At 36.0% G+C, this 19277-nt stretch overlaps 3 protein-coding genes and 1 non-coding gene across 5 annotated transcripts; 3 read left to right on the top strand and 1 right to left on the bottom strand.

The window, feature by feature from the left end:
- Nucleotides 1-965: 965 nt before the first annotated feature.
- LOC117924525 (NHP2-like protein 1) lies at nt 966-3590 on the top strand. The gene is made up of 5 exons (XM_034843157.1): nt 966-1056; nt 1154-1280; nt 1364-1467; nt 3017-3148; nt 3257-3590. Exons 1-5 carry the CDS (start codon nt 1054-1056, stop codon nt 3281-3283), a joined length of 393 nt encoding a protein of 130 aa, XP_034699048.1. The 5' UTR covers nt 966-1053; the 3' UTR covers nt 3284-3590.
- Nucleotides 3591-4632: 1042 nt separating this feature from the next.
- Nucleotides 4633-4714, top strand: TRNAS-AGA. The gene has a single exon. It is a non-coding gene; the product is annotated as a tRNA-Ser (tRNA).
- A 346-nt stretch (nt 4715-5060) lies between these two features.
- LOC117924955 (pentatricopeptide repeat-containing protein At4g32430, mitochondrial) lies at nt 5061-7505 on the bottom strand. Its single transcript, XM_034843708.1, has one exon. It carries the CDS (start codon nt 7457-7459, stop codon nt 5138-5140), a length of 2322 nt encoding a protein of 773 aa, XP_034699599.1. The 5' UTR covers nt 7460-7505; the 3' UTR covers nt 5061-5137.
- Nucleotides 7506-14535: 7030 nt separating this feature from the next.
- Nucleotides 14536-18489, top strand: LOC117924551 (protein NRT1/ PTR FAMILY 6.2-like). 2 transcript variants are annotated; one of them, XM_034843198.1, is made up of 6 exons: nt 14536-14646; nt 14772-14874; nt 16156-16373; nt 16550-17097; nt 17186-17523; nt 17747-18489. In XM_034843198.1, exons 1-6 carry the CDS (start codon nt 14644-14646, stop codon nt 18277-18279), a joined length of 1743 nt encoding a protein of 580 aa, XP_034699089.1. In that variant the 5' UTR covers nt 14536-14643; the 3' UTR covers nt 18280-18489. The 2 variants fall into 2 exon arrangements, with proteins under 2 accessions (XP_034699089.1, XP_034699091.1); XM_034843200.1 differs by lacking the exon at nt 14536-14646 and adding an exon at nt 15360-15584 and having other exon boundaries at nt 14786-14874.
- The last annotated feature ends 788 nt before the right edge of the window (nt 18490-19277 follow it).

The following is a 19277-nucleotide window of genomic DNA, read 5'->3' as shown; positions in this document are numbered from 1 at the left end:
AATATAAGTCCAACCCAAATTAAGTTCAAGGTATCCGAGATCAAGTTTCTTCAAACCCTCAATTAACCATTATGAAAAGAAGAATAAGAGGACATAATAGAGATTGCACCCTATATATTACTTTTTCAAATCAATTAAAATCAAATTTAATCATGCATAAATTTTCATGAAAGAAAAATTTGTATGTAAAATATTGTCATAGTTGTCATACCATAACTATCTTCACAATAGACAAGATGCAATTCATAAAGTTATAACACATAAGATTGCTCAAAGATTAGTGAATAACAAAATGTATGAAGATGAAAACCAAACAAGACGATCGATTGATTAAAAAAGACTAACATTTTAGAGAAAATATCATGAACATATGGAGATTGAAGACGAGAATAATAATATGTTGCTCAAGAGACATCAAAGTTGAATCAAAGAAAGAATCAACCAACAAGTTCTAGATAGAAAACAATATAAGAAAACTAAATATTGGATCGTAAATTTATAAATACTTCTACTTTAAGTTCGATTAAGGATTCAAAAATTTTTTTTTTAATGTATTTATATGAAAAATTAAATAGTAAATATGATAAAATTTTAAGATAACAATAAAAAGGTAAAAATAAATTTATACATTTTTATAAATAAAAAATGAATAAGTATATAATATAATAGAATTTGATATTTTTTCTTAAAAATCTAAAAAAAATATATTATCATATAACATAAATAAATATTATAAAAACTTTAAATTCGATTTGGGTTAAGCTCGGATTGTTCCAATCTTGATCAAATCTCAATCTAAATTGAACTCCAATTGAAAAAATCTAATCCAAACCCAATGTGGTATTAAAATGGTTGTCCAAACCCATTCGGATCGGGTAGTCAAAACAAGTCCAAATATCCGATTCGGATCAGGTTGGTTTATATCAACCCGCCCTAGTTGGGTTCATATATAATTTGGCTTGATGCGGCCATAAACCCTTACTCATATATTTTGTGTGACCTTCGTTCCACGAAAAACCCTAGCCCCTCTTCTCCCCCAAGAAAACAACCGCAATGGTACTTTCTCTCTTTCTCTCTCTGTGATCATCCTCTACTCTATGGAATTTTTTTGTGTGGTTTATCGTCGTTGTTGTTGTGATGTTGTTGGTTTCAGACAGGTGCAGGTGAAGCAGTAAATCCAAAAGCATACCCACTTGCGGATGCGCAACTCACCATAACTATTATGGATCTCATTCAACAAGCTGCCAACTACAAGCAGCTCAAAAAGGGCGCTAATGAAGGTCCCTGTCTGCAAGAACTCTATTTATATAGCTCGATTTGTTTTTTCTATTTCATAATATTTATACGTGCTTTGAAATTTCAGCAACCAAAACCCTCAATAGGGGTATCTCTGAGTTCGTAGTTATGGCTGCTGACACGGAGCCCCTTGAGATCCTACTCCATCTTCCTTTGCTTGCTGAGGATAAGGTACCGTGTATTGGTGACGAACTGTTATTTGGTTTTTGATTTATTTTTGGTTGTACTCTTTGAATAAGTCATAAGCGTTTGTAATTGATAATGTGTTTTGGGTATTTTAATTGCTAGGGTTGGCAATGGGATATGAATTTCCCATTCATACCTTCCTTGGTCAGGTTCTTGGCGACTTCGTTAGTGGTTATGCCCATCATCTTAATCAGATGATAACATTCAGGCATTTAGAGCTTGAGGCAAATTTTTAGCCTTTTTGAGGGAATTTTTAAAATGCATATTAACCTAGATTCCTAGAGGCAAAGGGGAATATCCTGCTGGTATTTTTGGTTAAAGATTGAAAGAGAATTTTCTAATGATTATATTCTAGCCTTTAACATGGTGGATGTTGGAGAGATGAAAACTCATCCATCTCTTAGTTGTTGTTATTATGGAATGATTTAACTTTAAGATAGCTCATTTGGTAGTGGAAGGACCAATGCCAGTAGGTGGGCTTCTTTCTTCTCTAGAAAGATGAAAGAGATGGTGGTAGATGATTTAGGGTGTTTTTCATTAGGTAGAGATCTTCCCAGATGACTGTTTAGACTTTCAGTGCTTTCTATGTTTTTGTGGGTTTTGTTTAATATTGAGATTTTTCCTTGTTATTTTGTTATGTCATTTGATTTCTTTCTTTCTCCTTGTGGGTTCTTTTTTCTTGTGTGATTAATAGTGAAAGTAGATTTTGGGTAGCATATTTGCATAATATATATGATTATATCATAGTATAATTTCATTATTTATGTCAACTGAACACTTGGCAAAGTCTGCAGGAGTTATATCATCAATTGGAAGGGAGAAAAATGACTGCTTGATAAGTGAATTGTTTAGGGGCCATTTTGTTAGTTTATGGGTCATTAACCCTATTCTCAATAATGATTACATATGAAATCTGATGGGATTATGCTGTGGAAAAGGTTAATGCTGGAAGCACATCAAATAATTCATGAAACATATTATCCCGAGTTATTTTCTCCTTGGGCTTGTATATACAGTTTCTATTATCAACAAGAAGTTTCTCCTTTGGGTTGACATTAAGCTCCAGCGACAGGACTGACTGAACTCTCCTTTTTTTTCCCCTCTTTTTCATGGGCAGTTGTGAACATGTGATCTTTCCAGTCCATATACAATTTTTTATGGAATGGTTTAGCTCAGTTGGGAGTCTTAGATGTTTTCTCAACTGGCTGGTTTCATCTATTAATGATCATTTTGTCGGCCTAAAACTGCATTTGAGCTATGAAGTATGAGTGGGGCACCTATTCCAATTTCTTCCTCTTTCATACGCAATACATGGAGTCTGATTTTTTTCTTTTGTTTTACAAGTTTTCTGAAAACAAAAATTCTTAGAACTGCATATGGATTTTCAGTAAGAGAAGTCATATTTTTAGGATATAGTTAGTTTTTGGATTGCCTTGAAACATTTTTAAAGATATTTTTCAGAATTTTCTTTCCTTGCTAGTTCAGAATAATTATAATGCATTCATAACAAAGTTCCGGTTCTTGAATTTGGCAGAATGTGCCTTATGTATTTGTCCCTTCAAAGCAAGCACTTGGCCGAGCATGTGGAGTCACAAGGCCTGTCATTGCCTGTTCGGTGACTAGCAATGAGGGAAGCCAACTGAAATCTCAAATACAACAACTCAAGGTACCTTGCCATCGATATCTTCTGTTTTTCAAATTTTGTTGTCAAATTTTACTTACAGTGATTTTGATCTGGCAGCTGAATTTTTTTTTTTGTTTTCATGAAATGCAGGATGCCATTGAGAAGCTCTTGATCTGAGAAATATGGAATCTCGTTTCGGTGTGATGGGCCTCTTGGATCATAGTAGTTGTAGCAGCTCCTTTAGAGGCTTTGACCTAATGTAGTTGTTGTGCCACTAGGGAATTGAGCTCTTCCATTGTGACATTTATCAAAAATTTTATCCTCCATGGTTTTCCTAATTTAATATGAGAGAATATTTGGATATATATTTGCCAAAGTAAGGATGAATGATGCTTTAAACTGATCTTAGTAGTGTGTTTATGCTAAGTCTGTTGGCTGTGTTGTTTGGTGCTTTAAGATGGTAATGTATTTGCTCTTCCTGAAATACAATGTGCCACTGTCTTGGGCTCGGTAATCTGGTATTAGAAATCATTCTAACTTCCGCAAAATGAATTTGATTAGCCACTTGAGCAGATGATTTGGGCAGGTCTTTTTTTATTTTTATTTTTTTAAATGGGTATGATTTGGGTAGTTTGTAACAAGCTTGTGGTTTTTCTAGTTTGGTTGGGATGAGTGACCCATCATATAGCAGAATGAATTTGGTTGGGATGTTTGTACCGTAGAACATGTCATGTGGTCATGTCTATATTCAAACGTATTTGTAGCTTTCACTAAGTATTATTATCTTTCTTTTTCCCTCTTAATGTATTGTAGTGGATTAATGTAGATATTTTACGGCTATGGATGGGGTTGGAATGGGTGATCATCCTGATCACATATCGAATCCCACCCCCTCCCAAAGAAAATTTTAAATGGGGTGGGGATAATTTTCATACCCACCTCATTAAATACTTTTTTATTTAATTGTACATAATTAGGTCATTTGACCCAAGTTTGGTCTAAATATCTAATCTATTCCAAACTCATGTGGGTATTTTTTGACATCTGTAAAATTAGGTCTCATGCCATCCATACTTACAATTGCAATGAACTGATTATCTTTACAATAAAATTTGCTTGAATGTTGGGGCTTGAGCACCTGCTTGATGGGTGGTAGCCGGAGGAGAAGATGAGGGAGTTTGTGTAGATGTTACGTGTCTACTGCTTTTAACAAAAAAAAGGGGAAGCCTTTTCTGCCCGTAAACCTTAACGGGTGAAACTTAATAGCAAAAATTTTAAAAACAAATACATTAAAATTTCTTATTTCAATAAATTTAACATGGGAAATTAATATGTATGATTCTTTTCAACTTAATTATACTGGTGCCAAATGCAAAAAAACATAAACAAAATGCACGATTTACATTTGTAATCAATGTAGGGCTAAATTGGAAGCAGAGATATAGAATCCATGAATAAAGTTGTAAATCTTTTTGGATATGGTATGAAAATATTATATAGAAAATAATCACAACTTCAAGCATCTTGTGGGCGTGCCGGAGTGGTTATCGGGCATGACTAGAAATCATGTGGGCTCTGCCCGCGCAGGTTCGAATCCTGCCGCCCACGCTTTTTCATTTTGCGTTGCTTCTACCTTTTCTTCTCATTTTGTTTTGCTTTGAATGTGAAACTTCTAAAGAAACTATCAACACAATTATTTTTGGTTTCCAGAAAATATCAAAGAAAGAAAAAATATATATTTTTTTATTTTTTATTTTTATTTTTAATTATATCATAAAAAGAAAAAAAAATTAAATACAATTAAAATGAAATAAATTTGAAATAACATTTAAAATAATTTAATAAATTTAATTTTTTATTTTTTTATTTTCCTTCACCTTTTCACATTTTTCTTTTATTTTACTTTTCTCCTTCGTTTTTTTTTCATTCGCTTTAAAAGGATTTGAGGCAATCATTTCACTTTCAACAAGATTTGAGGTATTCAATGACGGTTGTCAACTTATGTTGTTACAAAGACCCTCTTCCTCTACTTCATGTTGTTACAAAGACTCTCTTCCTCTTTCTCTCCTTCTCTAAAAATTTCATTTCTAATCCCAGTGTTTCCGCCATCCTATATATCTCCTCAGACTGAGGGTGGGACTTGTCATCTGAGGAGAACCCATGCAAATACAAGGAACCATCAGCATCACCCACATCCACCCAACTAAATCCTATTTCCTTCCTCACTCCCCTTTCTCTCATCCCTTTCCTTATTTTTGCTACCTTTTCCCATTCCCCCTTCTCTGCATACAAGTTTGACATCAACACATACGAGCCTGACCCCATTGGCTCCATCTCAATCAAATTATCAGCTACCCTTTTAGCCATATCAACATTCCCATGTATCCTACAAGCCCCAAGCAAGCTCTGCAATACAGATAATCCTGCTCCTCCAGGGATCTGACCCACAAATTCCTCTGCCTCCTTTAGTCGTCCTGCTCGGCCTAGCATATCCACCATAGAAGAATAATGCTCCGGTGACGGTTCAATCAAATGGTCTTTCACCATTGAGTTAAAAAGCTGGTAGCCTGTATCAACCATCCCCTTTCGCCCACATGCTGTTATTACAGCAAGGAAAGTGATAGAGTCAGGTTTTACTCCTTCCCTCTCCATCTCCTTGAACAAATTCATTACTGCTTCATAATCTCCATGCCTTGCATGGGCAGAGATTATTGCTGTCCAAGCAACTTCATTTTTCAGAGGGGTTTCACTGAAAACTCCCAAAGATTCACAAATGCTCCCACGCTTTGCATACATGTCAAGGAGTGCACTCGAGACAATTGGATTGGTGTTTAAGCCGAGTTTTAGTATATGAGAGTGGCACCTTTGCCCATGTCTCATAGAGATGGATTCGGCAGAGGCAATGGAGCTCAATGCACTGCCAAATGTGAATTCGTTTGGCCGGGACTCCATTAGCACTGACAAGAATGTTTGTAGCGCCTCTTGCCACAGTCCATTTTGGGTATATCCTGAGATCAAAGAATTCCATGATATGATTTCTCTGTAGTTAAGCTCCTCAAAAACCTTCATTGAGTCACTCATGGACTCAAATTTAGCATACATGGTGATTAGGCTGTTGGAAACATTCAGTTCTGACAAAAAGCTTGTCTTCACACAAACCCCATGAATCATCTGGCCTTCTTCCACCAAATTCTTCATTGTTATGGCATGAATTAATCCAACAAATGTAACATCATTTGGATAAACACCATCCCTTCTCATCTCATTGAAGAGAGACGTGGCATCTTCTTCACTTATTGAAATCATGGTTGTCCAGGAGACTACATTACGATCAATAATGCTCTCAAACACCAACTTTGCATCTTCAATGTCTTCACACTTCGAATACGTTGAAATCAAAACATTACAAACCTTAACATGGGTGTCATATCCAATTTTCACAGCCAAACTATGTATTTGTCTCCCAAGCTCGAACTCTTTTCCATGGCCACAAGCTGAAATTGCACCTGTAAATGAGACATGATCAAGCTTCATTCCTTCTCTTAGCATTTCAAGAAAAACCAAAATCGCCTCTAATCCAGAATTTCCCTCTTGGGCATACCCTGAGAGCATTGCATTCCATGAAACCAAATCTTTATTGCGCATTTCATCAAACACTCTCCTGGCTTCCACTAGACGACAGCATCTCGAATACATTGTAATAAGGGCATTCCCAACAAAGACTTCGCAATCTAACCCACATTTTAGTATACGTGAATGCAACTGAAATCCAAAAATAAATCCTTCATGGTCAGAACAAAAGGCAAGAACAGTGGTACATGTCACCGCATCGAACGCAACTCCAGTGAAATTCATCCGAAGAGCAAAATTCAACGCATCATCGCTCCTCTGAATCCCTGAAAGGACGGTGTTCCAAGAAACAATATCGGGATTATTCAGATTCTCAAACACAACCAACGCTCGATCAAATAGTCCAGCTTTACAATACATGTTCATCAGAGAATTTGGAACCGTGACATGAGAAATGAACCCAGAGGAAATTGCGAACGCATGAATCTGACACCCGAGTTTTGAGTTGCCACAGCAAGCCTTAAGCACAATTGCAACTGTAACCTGGTCGATGTTGCCCAAGAAACCCCATTGAAGCTGTTTCTTGAAGAGGTCAAGAGCTTCAAGGCTAAGATTTCCGCGTAGAGCTGTGAGCATGGAACGGTTGAGGGAGGCAATGGTTGTGTGAGGACTTTGGTCGAGCGGTTGGTGTACATACTTAGATGAGTGGAAGTTTTTAAATTGTACTGACCGTTGTTGGACTACTCTGTGAAGAATTTTGAAAGGCGGGTGGCGAGTGATCATCAGACGACACCGTTTCAATTTGCAAAACAAGAAGAGTTACGGCGAGATAGAACCCTTATACCTTCACAAACGTGAAGGTGTCTTGCGGTTTGTCTTCTAATACACAGTCTTATTAACACCTATCTATGTTATTTTAAAATCACGAAGATTTTGATTTCACAGTGTTTTTACAAATTAAGTGTATAATAAAAATTTTAAAATATTTTTTTAAAAAATGAAAAATTTACCTGTAATATTTCATAAAAAAATATTTAATAAATAATTCTCTTAAAAGTATTTTTACGAAAATCCTTCAACTTAAAATATTTTAAATAATTTCTTTTTGAGATGAATATTTATAAAAATTATTTCTAGAGATCCTTTAAATTCTTTAAATTATTTTTTAAAACTTTGTTACCCATCTAACTAGAAACCTTGGCTTTAATTAATAGGTAAAAAAAAAAAAAAAATACATGGTATGTCCATTTAAAATGTTACCCATTAAAAAAAAAAGTCTATTTTAAATGTTATTTAATTATGACATTTCAAAAAAGTTCTCCCAGCAAAAAGATAAGAGTATGTTAAACAATATTTATATTCAATAATAAAAAAAATATTTTTAGAATAATTATCATTCAGGTACTTGTAAATAATTTTTAATTTTTTAAAAGCGTTTTTTAAATTTTAGGAAACGGTTTTTTTATATTAAAAGTGTGTTTAGAAAACAGTCAAATGTCATTTTGAAGAGACTGTTGAGCTAAGAATTCAATGAGGAGACTGATCAATTTGAGAGAAACAACTACCCTTCCCCCCCACCAATTTTTTTTTTTTTTTTTGAGAGACTGATTATTTTGAGTTCCCAAAAGACTTGGAAAGTCCTCACGTTCAAATGTTAATATTAAGTTGCTACCATGGTTTTGAGAATCTGGACCATCAACAAAGATGATATCCTTGAAAGGAAAACCCGTTGACCTATATATTTTTGGTAGCAAACACTACCCATATTCTCTATCAATCTCCTACCAATCTTGCTGTAATATCCATATTCTCTATCAATCTTCTACTACCAATCTCGATGGTAATTTACAGCTCACACATACCTCTTGTAACCTGTATATAATACAATGAATCACAAAGGAATAAAGAGGCTCTTATTTTCCTATTCTTTCTGTAAACCTAACAATCCTCTCCTTCAAACTCAAAGAACCAGGGGAATTTGGCATCCACTTCAGAATCAGTCGTCGCACAATACAGCTACTTGTTCTCATGGTCGACTCCTACTGTGACCATATTGTTTAAGGTTCAAAAACTTAGAACCAGAGGCTACAAGATTTGTTTAACATAGTAAAGAGCAATATACAAAGATGCATCCACAAACCCGCTGTGGGTTCATACTGAGACAGCGTATTAGGAACATATATTCTTGGTTGACAACTGAAGTAGCATTTGGGTTTAAAATATCGAATACAGAAGGCCCCTTAGAAAATTGGTATCTTAACTCACTTTTCTTATTGGTATGGGTATCTCTTAGTCCATCATGAGTAGGCAGGAAAGCTAGAATTATTGTCATGAGGGCAGCGTCGCCTTGTTGGACTCTGGATCATTCTCTTTGGTGGACTCAGGACTGAATCTTTTGTCTACGACATCAATCATAGAGTTTTACCATTTATTATAAGCTCCATTAATCATACTTTTTACGTATAAATTAATAATTTAAAACATGATTTGTGTGCTTGTTTGCCTCAAACTTTTGTGGAACCACGTTAAAAAGGGCATCTCCTCGACATATAGAATGTTATATGCATAAAAGCAGAAATGGACGAATTCTAATCCACCATTGAAAGCAAGCATATCCTTTACATCCAGCTGGCCATCAATACTACTTGAAAAAAGTAAACCAATAATGGTATATTGTGACAAGTACTACCTAAAAAAATAACCCAAAGATAAAATGTGATAAGTTAAGACTGTAGAAAGACAAGTCAAACTTTAATCTACGTTGATAAAAAAACTTAAAACTAGCAAAGGATAAGTTAGATCACAAGAACCACTTAAAAAGATACCATAAAAGTCAAAAGTGTATATCCAAAAATATCGTACGACATGTTATTATGAGCAGTATGACTTGAAAGGCCGAAAATCAATCATTAATCACACATAACAACTGTTACAAAATAAACTACAGATGCCCAAGGAATGAACAGAGAGGGGACCTATCCCTTTTTATTTCTCGCTGATCTTTACAAAAGAAAATTTTTTCCCCTTCAACTGGAGAGACATTCGGAAAAAGTAGCATTATTCAGAGTGATACCTCAATGAACATAGCAGTGAACTCTCCCTAGACCTAACGCTAGCTGTTGATTGAATGTCCGGATAGCACGAGGCAATGAAATTTTGCGAGAGCAGCAAAAATGTAATTTTCAGTACCTACCAATCCACCATTGAAAGCAAGCATATAGAATGTTAAAAACGGCATCTCCTCGACGTATAGAATGTTATATATACCTTTAGTGTTCCATCAGTTTGCCACATAAAGTATGTCGTATTAAGAAAAGAAAGCAATAATACCTTCTAATGCTTTTCTCAATTATCATTATGGCCCACTTAAGATTGTCATTACTAATAACACTTTCTTGTATTTTTTTTGTAATCAAATTTTCCACTACTCATCTTTATCTAAGACAGCATATAATGAGACAGTCAGCAGATGAATCCATACAAAACCAAGATGTCAAAGTTGTAGAGCTGAGTGAGGATGTTATATTTTCCTTTCAGTTGTTTTTATAGCATTTAACTTCGGTCGTATTTGACATTGAATTGTATATTGCCGTGTCCATTCCCTTCGGTTTTTGGCATGTCCTTGCCAACCCCATTCACATATCAGTGTGAAGTTTCCTGGAATCCAAACACCATAAGAATTTGGAAATGTGGGAGGATGATGTGATTGATGGCAAGGATTGAGCAAACGGGTGGTGCAGATGCTTCTACTCTTTTCACCTTTATCTTTTTCTCCTAGAGCCACCTCAAATTCAATTCCAAACAATATGTGGAGTATAATAAGAGCAAAACTGAAAGTTGCACTACAGAAAACCAATTTGATTTCATGTTGAAAATGTGCATTCACAAGATCTATATATTCTTCTACTGAATAAGTAGTTGGGGCTGGGAGAAATTCTTGTGTTTGGGACCATTTAATGGTCCTGTTTAGGAGTCTTTATCTGGAAAGTCGAAATAATTAAATGGTGGTAGCCACTCATTCTGTTGACTCCTTCTATACCGTCCATCGAAATTTGGCAAGAGTCTGCGGAGTTAGGACAAAATCCAGCCACAATAAGATCAATTGGAACTAATTCTAGGCACACATCTTTGTGCAGAAAATCAAATATTTCCCACTACATATTCTAATAAAATGTATGTTTCTCTTCCTCCATATATAATCTCCCATCAACAATACTTCTTTTAAACATTAGAATTAGTTCAAGTCTAAGGGCAGGAAACAATAGCAGTGTTATGATCAAGTAATTACTGATGCCAATGGAATAAAATTTTATCCAAGAAAGAGAAGCCCTTAATTATAGACTCATCAGGAATTGTAGCCCTCAAAACTGCTTGATAGTTGGCACTAGGATATTTCAAAGATTCTCGATCGTTTTCGGTCTGAATATTTAATTATCATTCCTTCATTTTAGTCCTCGGTGGCTAGCAAAGTTAGAATAATAATGAATGCGCGGTGTTCCCTTGTTGGACTGTGTATAATTGTCTACGAGATGAATTGAGGAGCTTAAAATGATATAATTAAATATAAGCCAGGATTTGTTTGCTTGTTTGCCACAAACTTTGGAGAAGCACATTAGAAACGATATGCCCCTTAAGATATGGACATCTAAATGTATAATGCAAAATGGATCAAGAATCGAATCACCATTAAAGCAAGTTTTTCATTCTTTTTGTTTGTTTATTATGCATCACTTTACACATGGAGAATGAAAAGAAGTGGGACACTAAAACTTGAGTTCCTCTATATCAAGCATATTCCTTGGTCTCCTCAAGGATTCTATGTATATTATCCTTTTACCTCCATGCAATGGGAGATATACACATATATGCCTCAAATCACATTCTATTGACCGTCCAAAAAATCATAGCGATGAGTCGAACCTCATCAAGATTCAAGACGATGATGATATGGAGATTAATGTCTGTCATAGTCAATATTTTTTGCAAGACAAAATAAAATGGGATAAAGAAACCTTGGTTAATTTTGAAAAACTTAAAATATTAGTCTCTACAAAAGCGAAAAATTTGGGGTTGGTGGAACAGTGGAACATAGGCACAATTTTGAAAATGAATTGGATGACCAAGATAAAAAGAAGGGAGCCATAAATCTTGAAATAAAAGATTTTCTGAAATGGTGGAAAAGGATCTGGGGTGGCTTGCCCTCAATAATTGGAATGAGGCACTGTATGGAAATAATAAAGAAATTAACACACCCACCATGTACACTTGGAGCTCTCTCTCTCCAACATCTGGCCGCTAAGGATAGAAGGAGAGGGTGGGAAACATGCAACACCAGAGTGGACAATAATCCCTACCCAGGTAGATGTTGTTGTGATTTATTCTCTTTATGTGATAAGAGTCAAAAGGGATTAAACAAATGCTTGGTTGCATATTTAGTGGAATTGTGGAAAAAAAGAGGACGTTTTAGGGGCCCATGGAAGGTTGTCTGAATATGGGGTTTGGCATTCTCTTCTGTGCAGTGGACCACTTCCTCATGTTGTATGTTGCCCTAGTGGCTGGTGGGGGTGGTGATAGCTCACATTTCTGTCTGTTGGTTCATCTGCAGATGCACTGCATATCTACTCCTCCATACATACTATTAAAAATTGAGTGCACGTGCAGATCACATGGACATACAGCACATGTGGGCATATTGATAAACATGACTCTGATCCATCTGCAATAGGACTCCATTTCTTTCATGAGCCTCCTCCAATGAATTAAGTCAAACCCCATTATATGTATCCTCTCATATTATTGAGCTTGATTTTATTCATCCCACTCCTCTAGCTGACTTTGCAAGTGACCCTTCTCCCCTGCCATGATTGTCACCAAAAATGAGGAAGCTAGTCAAGGATTAATTCTACATTAACATGATGAGTTCTTTTTCTCCTTTTCAAATTTGCTTTGAGATGGTGGGAGTCTGGTAGGGACCCTGGCTCAATTATTAGATCAATACAGGTATCATGCACAGCCCAGGGAGCTAGGGATGTGTAATAAGCCAGGTGTGCTGGCTGATATAACTTTGTGTACAGTTGGTAGTTTGGAGAGGCTGGGGACTAGATGAATTGAAATTAACCTCAATTTCAATAATCTTTGTGAATGTTTTTCATCTTCATTTTGAGAAAGAAAATAATCATCATCATATAGTAGTATTACTTTCAAATGTGTGCTCCACAAACGAGGATCACATGGAAGTTGGAAAAGAAAACATTTTCCTTTTTTCAATCACTTAATTGTCAATAGAAAAGAAGCAAATCTCATTTCTGAAAGTATGATATAGGAACAAAATAGGGAGAATTCAATCCAAACTCAATGAAAAGCAAAATGGAATATTATTTCACTTTCGGATGCTTTCAAACAAATGTCTTTCTTAGTCTAGTAATTCAGTGACTACGAGATCGATGGTGACAATCGATGGTACTCCTTATAAAGCCGCTTATTGTTATCCACATGTTAGAATTTGTATCTTCCTCTACTTTTTCCCTGATTCAAGGCTTCCAAGAATAGGGTTCAGAAAAACGCCCCTTGAATTTCTTCAAAAGAAACTTCATCATCTTTTATATTTCGGAAAATAGTTGCACTAAACCTTTTTAATCCCACAAAAGCTCTTATACCCACCTGATGAGAAAATCATAACACCCATATGCAGTTAGAAAAATAAAATGAAATAGAAGAGAAAATATTTGCATGGTTGAACATAATTGCCTACGTCCATGGCGAGAGGGAGATTAAATTTACTAATGAAATTTAAGAATATACATTTTAAACTCTTTCAATTTTTCTCTACCCAAAACCTAATACACCCTTTGTCTTCTTTCGTTTCACTTTATATCTCTTACTGCGTGAATTCTGCTAAATTTCTTGGTAAGGTAGCACACCACCACCACATGGGTGAACTACTCCTGCCCGCCAATAAAGTCAGCTGATCGATGAACCCACCATTCACCTCTTTGATTATATGGCCCCTACACTTTAGGCCTAAGATTTTGGGTTCAAAGCTCATAATGTCTCTTCCTGAGTGGAGTATCCAGCGAACACCTGTACGGTCGCAATCCCAATTGACTCCTCTAGTGATGAAAAGAACCAACGTTCAGTTAATACTGTTGAAAATTTCCATGTTCAACTTACATATAGACACTATACCATTGCAACTTAGCCACTTCCTTGACTGACGAAGTTGGCATGCCTTTGCAGCTAAGCTACTTGTTTGATCTATCAATGCAGCTATTTCAAACGATTCTAAAAATGATAGTTGAGTATAACTCCTTGTAAAAACCAAATAATTGAATGGGCACTGTAATAACATTGTTTTCATGTCAAAAAAGGGCTGCTCATGTGATCAATAAAATAAAATTTCTCCCTCTCTTTTTGCCCATACAGAGACAAAGGAGTTAGCAAGGGAAAACAAAAGGTGGGAAGCATTTGCGCGCTCTTGTGGGGTAGCAAAAGCACTTGATGAAACTTGGAAGGGTTGGGGTACTGTGGTTCACATATATCCTCTGTAACCAAGAGGCTATTATCCTATCAAAAAGGAGAAGTGGTAGCAAAAATGCCACGGGCATTGCACGTTCCAGATTCCATTTATTTTGCTCTTATACCTTCCTCTCTAACAAATCAACACCACCTTTAGTTTTTCTTATTTTTCTAAAAAATATCTGCTAAAACAACAAAATTTAAATCAGTCCCTAGAACCTTCCACATTGAAAATGGGATGAACCTAATCTCTTCCCAGCGGTGGCCTGTCTCAAGCTGGTAGTGGTGGGGCACTTTTAGTTGAGCATGGTCTACATAACTTTGCCTATAAAAGGAGAAGCTCCCAAGATAGCTAAGTCGTCAATTGGAGCATAGAAGAGAGGAAGATCCTCACTTTCCTAGCTTTCAATCTTTTTCAGCTTTCAAGTTTTCCTACACTAAGAGTTGGCAAAATGGTTATTATTGAGTTACTTTTATTACTTCGTTTCTTAAGATACTCTTTTGGATCAATGACAGTTGGTGCTTGTCATCTTGTTCATAGTTTAAATTTTTTTTTTTTAATTTTGTCTTAATCTCTCAGGAAGGGAAGATGAGTTGGACAGTTGCTGATGCTGTAGATTACAAAGGGCTCCCTGCTGATAGGTCAAAAACCGGTGGTTGGGTGCCTGCTGCTCTTATTCTAGGTTTGTTAATCTCTTGTTATATATATCTGTAAGCTAGCTTCTTCATATATTATGTTTCCACCATCATTGATCCTTGTGGTTTGGCTTCAGCTTAGAACTCAAGACTATGCTCCATCGCCTATGTCTTTTTTCTCTTTCCTTTTCTTTCCTGGTTGGAAAACCAAAAGTGCATTATCTCTTCCTTTTCTTCTTCTTTGCTTGTCTGTTTTCTTGTTTGGACTACTCTGTTCATTCAAGGCCTTTTTCAAAATCAAAGAACTAATCATTTTCCATATGATCTTGAAGCTTGCTTCACGATGTTCAATTTCAATAGATCTGGGGACTTTAATTCCAATTCTAACATTTTCACAACACTTGAGTTTACAGTCCAGTTTTTAAAATCACATTCTATTTGCTTTAGTTGATGATAACATCCATACTTTCTGATTTTATTATTTTTTATTTTTTATATTTATATTAACTAGTTAAATGGGAAAAATATGCAGAGGCAAGAAAGGAAGGAGGGAGGGAGAGAGTTTTTCTAATGTGAAACTTTTCATTCACTCAGCATGTGATCTGTTGGTAATGAATTTTGAAAAGAATAGTAAGCAGGTGGTTCATGCTAAATGACCAACTAGCTAGGGAGACATAAGTAGAAAACAAAAGCTCATCAGAAGATTCTGCACTTCAGATACGAAACCTCCTCATCGGGTGTCAATGTTTCCCTAAAAGTCAACTCAAGTTCTTAATTTTATCTGCAAACTTTGCTTTGTTCTATTTTATTTGATCGGGCAGGAGGGGTATTTGATCTGTGAGGGAAGACAATCTGAGTGGGACCCTTAGAACACAAATCTTTACACTTTGCATATATATGATAATATTTCATGCCCTCTTTGAAAGTTTGTGGGGATAAGGCAGATATTCTATCTGGTTCACTCATGTGAAGTATGCAGATATACTCTTATTCCCATCCTCCTTTTCCCCACCTTGCTTTATACAATTATGCACCCAACTTTACAAAAGAACCAGCCCTTTTTATCATCTTACTGTCTTTTGTTATTCAAAAATTAAATTCTAATATGTACCTTATGAATTCCTTAATTTCTGATATTTTTAATTTTTGATCCTTGTCCCCACAATATAAATTATATTAGAAGTAAGAGGGAATAGAAAAAATGAAGAAGATCAGGAAATTTAGCAATTGTTTAGTTGAGAAAAAAAATATTTAAGTCTTTTTAGTCTTTAATGAAGTGAGTATTTTTTGTGGCACCTGAATTTACAGATCTCTCAAAATTTTGACAGGGATTGAAATATGCGAGAGGCTCTCGACCATGGGAATAGCAGTAAACCTTGTGACATATTTGGTTTCCACAATGCATCTGCCTAGTGCTACTTCAGCTAATACTGTGACAGATTTTATGGGCACGTCCTTTCTCCTGTGTCTGCTTGGAGGCTTTCTTGCTGATTCTTTCCTTGGAAGGTTCAGAACAATTGCTATCTTTGCCACAGTACAAGCAATGGTGAGTGAAAATAGTCCAACAAATTCTATCTATAAAAATGATCCTTCTTTCCCATATGCCACCAGCACCACCACGTTTGGATGGAAAAATAAAATTGGTAATAAGGAATGAGCTACCCTTTGTTTTACTTTTATTCATTGTTTTTAATCTTCAGTTTGGTGATAACCATGATTCAGGGTACTGGCATGTTAGCAATAATCACCAGACTGCCGCAGCTTCAACCACCTCCATGCAAAAATACTCCTACCCAAACATGCAAACAAGCCAATGGCTTCCAAATGGGAATTCTATACTTGGCCTTGTATCTGATTGCACTGGGGACGGGTGGCCTAAAATCGAGTGTCTCAGGATTTGGAACAGATCAATTCGATGACAAGGATGAAAAAGAGCAGTCCCAGATGATCTATTTCTTCAGCAGGTTCTTTTTCTTCATTAGCACAGGAACTTTGATGGCAGTTACCGTCCTCGTCTACATACAAGATGAAGTGAGTCGAAGCTTGGGTTATGGAATTTGTTGTGTCTCAATGCTTATAGCCATCTTGGTGTACTTTTCCGGGACTAAAAGATACAGATACAAGAAAAGTGTGGGAAGTCCCATTGTGCACATTTCCCAAGTTATTGTAGCTGCCATGAGGAAGAGGAAGATGGATCTTCCTTTTAATGCCAGCTTACTGTATGAGGATTCTGCTGAGGGTTCAAGAATCCAACACACAGATCAGTTCCGGTGAGTAATTTTTATTCAACTAGAAATATTCAAGTAATCTTCTGGCATTATTTGTAACAATATTGATCTCATGCTTTTTCTGTTGTAGTTGCTTGGACAAGGCTGCCATTCTAGCAGAAGAGTTTGATAAAACTGCCAGTTCTGATCCAAACCCTTGGAAGCTATGCTCAGTGACAAGGGTAGAAGAAGTGAAAATGATGGCCAGGCTGCTGCCAATATGGGCCACAACCATCATATTTTGGACTACATATGCCCAGATGATCACATTTTCAGTTGAGCAAGCATCCACCATGGAGAGATCAATTGGCAATTTCCAAATTCCAGCCGGCTCTCTTACTGTCTTCTTTGTTGCAGCCATATTGATTACTCTGGCAGTTTATGACCGATTCATCATGCCAATGTGGAAGAAATGGAGAGGAAAGCCAGGTAAATTAGAAAGAAAAATAATTTTATGTGTGACTCAAGGGGATCAAAGCATCAACTTAAATGAATATGTGTTCTCTCTCTTTTCTCATTCTTTCCAATCTGATATCTCAAATGTTGATGAGATCAAGCAGGATCTTGGCCTCACCTAAGATCCCTAGACTAGAGTGATGTTTCCTTGTTTATACTTAAAGGCATGAGTAACTTATTAATCACTCTGCAACAGGTTTCTCCAGCCTACAGAGAATTGCCTTAGGCCTCATTCTCTCAATAGTGGGAATGACAGCTGCAGCACTAGCTGAGAGGAGACGATTATCTGTGGCAAAATCCGTGGGTGACAACACTGCTACTCTTCCCATTAGCGTCTTCTTGCTGATTCCACAGTTCTTCTTGGTGGGTTCTGGAGAAGCCTTCATATACACTGGTCAGCTCGATTTCTTCATTACCCAATCACCAAAGGGGATGAAAACTATGAGCACTGGCCTCTTCCTCTCAACTCTCTCGCTAGGTTTCTTTGTTAGTAGCTTCTTGGTATCGGTAGTGAAGAGGGTGACAGGGAGCAGAGATAGCCAAGGATGGCTAGCAGACAACATCAACTACGGAAGACTTGATTGTTTCTATGGGCTTCTAGCCATACTAAGCTTCATTAATTTCGCAGTATTTCTGGTTTGTGCAGTGTGGTACAAGCCTCAAAAACCTAATGATGGCATGCAGATGGAGACTATGGCTAATGGGTCATGCCCTGAGGAGAAGTGCTAGATAGTTATGAGCTAGCTAGGGTTGCACCCTTTGGATCTTTCTTTTGTTTCCAATGTGTATACAGCACAAAATGCATGGGGTTTGGTTATTTTTACTCTTTTAACTTGTATGAATAGAGTGGCTTGGTTTTTCTTTGATCTCATGTATACTTTGTTTGAATGGACATGCTGGCTGATCTCATCGCTTCCACTACAGTACTTTATCATCTAAGTTCCTTGTGATCTTTTCTCCTCTATCTATCGATCCAATTATGATTACACTTAAGACTCATTTAGTGGTTGATGTTCAAATTCAGGCTTTGTGTTGTCATCGTAACAATAATCATATCACCTTATTACCTTACATTAATTTAAGTTATATTAAATGCCATCTAAAGGAAGAAATTAAATTTTAATGGGTATAATTAAACCTATGGTTTCGAATAGATAAAAAAGATCGTAATTATTTCATGGTCATAACCATCTACCTAACTAGTTACTCAAGGAATGTTTCTTCTGTTGCCAATGGCATACATGAGCATGAAATGCTTTAGGTTGGTTTTTCTCTCTTTCATCTTCTTTTGTTGCCAATGTGTATACATGAGCATGTGGTTTTTCTCTCTTTCATCTTCCATCAATAGGGCAGCATTTGGTTGTTCTTTTATGTCATGTGTACTTGTTTTGAATGGACCTGTTTATTCAACTCATCGCTTTCACCACAGTATTACATCTAATTATGTTCCTTCTAATCTTTTCTCCTTTATCCATCTGTATATAATCTACTCATTACACTTGGACTCATTTAATGGTTTATGTTCAAATTTGGGCTCAATTATAAAACATATTTGGATTGGTTAAATTATCATTGTGTTGTCACCATTATAATCATTTCATTTGAGGAAATAAATTAAATTTTAACGTGTATAAACCTATGATCTCGATTACATAAAATAGATCATAATTATCTCCATATTTATAACCATCTAATTAACTAGTCTCTTCTCGAATCTTTCTTTTATT

This window comes from Vitis riparia, chromosome 11 (assembly GCF_004353265.1).
Source record: "Vitis riparia cultivar Riparia Gloire de Montpellier isolate 1030 chromosome 11, EGFV_Vit.rip_1.0, whole genome shotgun sequence".
Lineage (NCBI taxonomy): Eukaryota > Viridiplantae > Streptophyta > Magnoliopsida > Vitales > Vitaceae > Vitis > Vitis riparia.
Note: the sequence above shows the minus strand (reverse complement) of the source record. Positions and strands in the feature narration are given on the sequence as shown.